General features: G+C 39.6%; 1 protein-coding gene across 1 annotated transcript; it reads left to right on the top strand.

The window, feature by feature from the left end:
* The first annotated feature begins 3365 nt into the window (after positions 1 to 3365).
* On the top strand, positions 3366 to 4949 carry LOC123828907 (L-lactate dehydrogenase A chain-like). Its single transcript, XM_045854378.1, is given in 2 exon segments — positions 3366 to 3585; positions 3588 to 4949. Coding segments are annotated over 2 exon segments (996 nt in total). The 5' UTR covers positions 3366 to 3401; the 3' UTR covers positions 4400 to 4949.
* Positions 4950 to 5497: the final 548 nt, after the last annotated feature.

Raw genomic sequence — 5497 nt, forward strand, 5'->3', positions numbered from 1 at the left:
TAATAAATCAGTCAGTGGTACTTAAAAGCCGAATGAAATGCAAACATTTCCCAACAGAAGATGACTCAGTGACGCGGAATTGGTGTTTGTTGTTAGATCATTAGTTATTTTTGGCCTTTTTTCTGATTTTAAGAGGGCATCTGCAGAACCCTCCTTTCTCCCCTTGTCTGCTTGGGCTCGCTTAAAGAGACCTGGACTACAGTCATCAATTGAAAAAATGAAGTAGAAACATCCCTCTGTACCTTAACTATACTTTTCCATTGAGTTTTAGATTATGTTCATTTTTATTGAGAATAGAGACTAGACCCATTGAAACAGCTTTCTTTTGCTCTGTGAAAAGGCGAGAGGAAAAGGCCCCCAGTCTCGGGCTTGCGTAAGGGAGACACAGCCATATTTGTAAAGACACACGTTTGCCATAGTCTGGGTGGGGCTGGGGAAGTGTTATCTTGAGAACATGCTCAGGTCGGCTCCTTGTCTGGCTGGTCTCTAAGAAACAAAGGCTTTGAAAATGGCTGTTGCGCTTCTAACCCTGGGAATATTCTCAAGTACGTGACCTCTGGCCTCGGGATTCTCCATCATAAGCTGGCCTGTTGGTGAGTCAGCAATGAGTTTGACTCCACAATGACCCTACCATTCTTTGCTATACTAAGCATAGCTCCTTTAACATACGAACTAGATAAATGTGTGCCAATTCTGCTCCTAAAAATAATTTTTTAAAAATTTACTTTATTGAGACTGGACAATATGTCATGAATTATCTAAGTTATACAACTCCCCTGCAAATGCTACTTTATCTAGGCAACACCTTTTGTTGAACCACACCAGGTACTTTACTGGACATTCAGAATATGGTGGTGAGCAAGGGAGCTAGCGTTCCTTGAGGAACCTATACTCAGTAAGATAGCTGAGCAAATTATAATGAAACCAAACAAATGAAACAATTGTAAATTATGACAAGTGGTAGGAGACAGAAAATAATAGGGGAGATTAGGGAGGGCCTCTCTGAAGAAGTAATATTTAAGCTGATCCAAAACAAGAAGTCAGAATAAATATGATGGAAAGAGACTTCCTGGTTTAAAATGAAACTCGTGCAAAGGTCCTGAAGCAGAAAAAGAGCTCAGTGTATTTCAGAAGCTTAGAGAAGACCCGTGCAGTTGTAGCCAAGACAGCTAGAGGGAAGCGTTAAAAGATAAGGTATTGTTTTTATTTTAAGCAAATGAGCTGGCGTTTGTTGAGAGATAAGGGAATGGAAATTCAGATAATACTGAGCAATACCTTCAAGGCTGAATAAGTAAAATGCTCAGTCCTCTAAACCAGCTCTGATTCCAACATTCTTTCTATCAAGCTACACTTAGTTTTCCTGCAGAAAACCAGCTTTTTAGATTGTATGGACTCATTTGGGACCACTACAAATGGAAACTCACCCAGATGTGCTTCCTAATGGCTGCTTGGCATCTTTTCAAGGGAGCTGCCTGGAAAGGCAGTCTGTCCACCTTCTGGAACAGGATGTGAGCTTTCTGTGCTGCTAGGAGGACAGAAGAGTTTATGGTAAGACATTATATACTTCACAGTCCAAACTCACAGAGTTTGTGATGGGATAACTCAGGAATATGAAAAGGCATTCATGGAAGGCCTTCAGTAGTTATGGAGTGACACTATTTTTTGCTCATTAAATGAGTTATGTGTGCATGTGTATGTGTGTGTGCATGTCCATAAATACACACTCATAAAGCTACACAATATTATTTTTGTTCTGAATCACAAATGCGTGGTATATTTAAAATGATATATTCAATCATTTTAAAGTTTTAAAAATATAAGATTTGATTACAAATTACCTAATTTTCTTTGTGATCAAAGGCTTATTTCTATTAACAAATGATAGGCAAGTACCTACAGAGTCTAATATCATGCCAAACACTTCATATATATTAACTTACTGGATCTTCTCAATAATCCTATGTTGTGACATAAATGTGTCTGTTTTGCAGGTGAAAAAACTAAGACTCTGTGAGGTTAAGTAACTTGTTCCATATCACAGAGCTAGGAATTACCAGTGCTGGGATGAAAATTCAAGTCGCTTTGCACCTTGCCTGGGAACTTTCCCAAGAGTTTTCAAAAATATTTTCTTTTTTAAGAGGAACCATTAAACCAATGATGCATATTTACACTCCCATATTTCAAAGCATTATCATTTCTCCCGGTTCCTGCCTTATAAATATTTCTGTAGAGGCTGTTTTCAGATTGAAAGAGGAAATCATTAAGGCCTTTTATCTAAACTTTTACCCATCCTTTGAGATTAATTGCCTAAGACATGCCAACTTCCCTCCTTTTGTGAACCAAAAGATATACAAATGTCTCTTACTCAATGTTTTTTTTTTTTCATGATAGTGGAAGGAGGGAGAAAGGTGACAAACGTTCCCCTTTCCACCAGGTCACTTGAAGGTCATGTACCAGTGTTGATTCCTCCATGAAAAACAAACACATTTTATTGTATTTACACAATGACAGCACTGCAAATAGGGAGTTTCTTCTCTCCTGCTGTCCATTTGTAACTAATATTTTGTGTAGTTTGTGTAAGACAGAAGAGGTTAGGTTGCATTAAAAAAATTAAAAAAAATTTTTATAATTTATTAATACATAAAGCCTGATATCTCAAATAAAAAAATAACCAAAAAAAAAGCCAAATGGTTACTGAATCACCAGAAATGTGTGTGGGTATGTGTATGTTTGTGTATGTGTGCATGTGTGTGTGTCTACAGCCACCACTTGTACTCTAGTACTCCAGGATAAGAAATATTTTATTTAAAATTGAAACAAACCTAAGAACCAGGGAAAAGGAATGCACTCTTCTTTATACTTTGTTCACAATCAGAATATAATGAGGCTGGTCACATCAGAATATGAATGTTTTGATGTAACCATTACCACTAGACATGGCATTATCGGTCTAAGCCGATTGGGATATAATTCAAAAACAGATAATCTACTGTGACATTTTGCTTTCTCATTCAGGACACATTTGAGGAAGAAGTAGGTATTTGGCTCACCCAACTTCTACCATCATTTAGTGATTGGGTGGTCTTGGGGACCCATATTCCCTTTATAGGCTTGGCTGCAACTTTGAAGGGGGGACAGGGGTGAGAAGCTAACAACATGACTCGGGGCAAAACTAGTGGTTGTCGGCTGATCACCAGGCCCCCAAGAAGTTGTTACTGCAAAGTACCTTATAAATGAGAAGAAAAAAGGAGAACAAGTTTCACTAAACATGAACTTAAATCCAGGGTGCTCAATGTTTTATAAAATGGAATGGCGGCCGCTGCCGCCAAGTCCGGATCCAGCGCCGCGTGCCACTGACGCCTGTCTGCCGTGCACACTCGATTGCTTGTTCTAAGTCCAATATGGCAACTCTCAAAGATCAGCTGATTGTGAATCTTCTTAAGGAAGAACGACCCCCCCAGAATAAGATTACAGTCGTTGGGGTTGGTGCTGTTGGCATGGCCTGTGCCATCAGTATCTTAATGAAGGACTTGGCAGATGAACTTGCTCTTGTTGATGTCATGGAAGACAAATTAAAGGGAGAGATGATGATCTCCAACATGGCAGCCTTTTCCTAAGAACACCAAAAATTGTCTCTAGCAAAGACTATAATGTGACTGCAAACTCCAAGCTGGTTATTATCACAGCTGGGGCACGTCAACAGGAGGGAGAAAGCGGTCTTAATTTGGTCCAGCGTAATGTGAACATCTTTAAATTCATCATTCCTAATGTTGTAAAATACAGTCCCAACTGCAAATTGCTTGTGGTTTCCAATCCAGTGGATGTCTTGACCTATGTGGCTTGGAAGATAAGTGGCTTTCCCAAAAACCATGTTATTGGAAGTGGTTGCAACCTGGGTTCAGGCCGGTTCCATTACCTAAGGGGGGAAAGGCTGGGAGTTCACCCATTAAGCTGTCATGGGTGGGTCCTTGGGGAGCATGGAGACTCAAGTGTGCCTGTGTGGAGCGGAGTGAATGTTGCCGGCGTCTCCCTAAAGAGTCTGCACCCTGCCTTAGGCACCGAGGCAGATAAGGAGCAGTGGAAAGAAGTTCACAAACAGGTGACTGACAGTGCTTATGAGGTGATCAAACTGAAAGGCTACACATCCTGGGCCATTGGACTGTCTATGGAAGATTTGGCAGAAAGTATAATGAAGAATCTTAGGCGGGTGCATCCCATTTCCACCATGATCAAGGGTCTCTATGGAATAAAAGAAGATGTCTTCCTCCGTGTTCCTTGCATCTTGGGGCAGAATGGAATCTCAGATGTTGTGAAGGTGACTCTGACACCTGATGAAGAGGCCCGTTTGAAGAAGAGTGCAGATACACTGTGGGGGATCCAGAAAGAGCTGCAATTGTAAAGTCTTCTAATGTTGTACCACCTCACTGTTGAGGCTACAACAGGATTTTAGTTGGAGATTGTGCATATTGCCCCTTTTATCTGATCTATGACTAAAAACACCAATTTCCTAAAGATAAAAATAGTCATGGTTCACCTGTATCTCTGTCCTGACACTGGATGGTACTTACCTTGCGTAGTCCTAACCTGGTCAGTGTGAAACAGTTCCACCTCTTCAAAGGCACCACTGCCAATGTTGCACACACTGCAGTTGCCCTTCAAACTAGATGAGTGTCCACTGTGTGTTACGTAACTTGTGGTTCCTTTACCCAGCGTACCTAGTCCAACTTTTTCTCTCCAGTCAATCACATCCTGGGATCCAATGTATAAATCCAGTGTTGCATGTCTTGTGCATAACTTCTTAAGGATCTTATTTTGTGTACTATATGAATCAGATTAGTGTACCTTGCCATATAATGTAAAAAGAAAGTCTACATGTAAATAATGCAGCCAACTATCCAAGTGTCATACCAACTAAAACACCAAATAAACCTTGAACAGTGAAAAAAAAATGGAATGGGTTTCTTTCATGAATATAATACAAAACCAAAAACAAGATGTTCTACTAATTTTGAAAAATGAGTTGGGGAAAAATGAATAAGCTTTGATATGTTGTGGAGAAAAGCTGTATTTGTTATGGTCTGTATCTTGATGGGAAAAGGGAGAGAATTATAGACATTTATATTTCAAAGGGCTCTTACCTTATCATTTTCCCCATCTCCTTATAATATCCCCAAAGAGGTAAACTTCCAACGTTTGCTTTAGAGAGCTCAGAGATCTTGGTCGTCCCTCACAAGACAGACCTGTCTTGACCAAAACATTGCCGTTGTTAGAATGTTCTCTATTAATCTGAACTGAACTACACACTTTTCTTAGTATTTATGTCTGGAAAAAGAAAGTAGAAATTTATATATTCTGCTATAAAACATGATAGCTGCTTTAATATTTGACTATATTCATCATATCTTCTTGAATATTTTCTTCTCCAGACTGGGTCATTTCTTTTTTTTTTCAAACAACACTTGACATACTCCCATGTTTCTCACAGTGCCTTTCGCCT

Source organism: Phyllostomus hastatus, unplaced genomic scaffold (genome assembly GCF_019186645.2).
Source record: "Phyllostomus hastatus isolate PE091 unplaced genomic scaffold, TTU_PhHast_1.1 phas_contig_137, whole genome shotgun sequence".
NCBI classification, from domain to species: domain Eukaryota; kingdom Metazoa; phylum Chordata; class Mammalia; order Chiroptera; family Phyllostomidae; genus Phyllostomus; species Phyllostomus hastatus.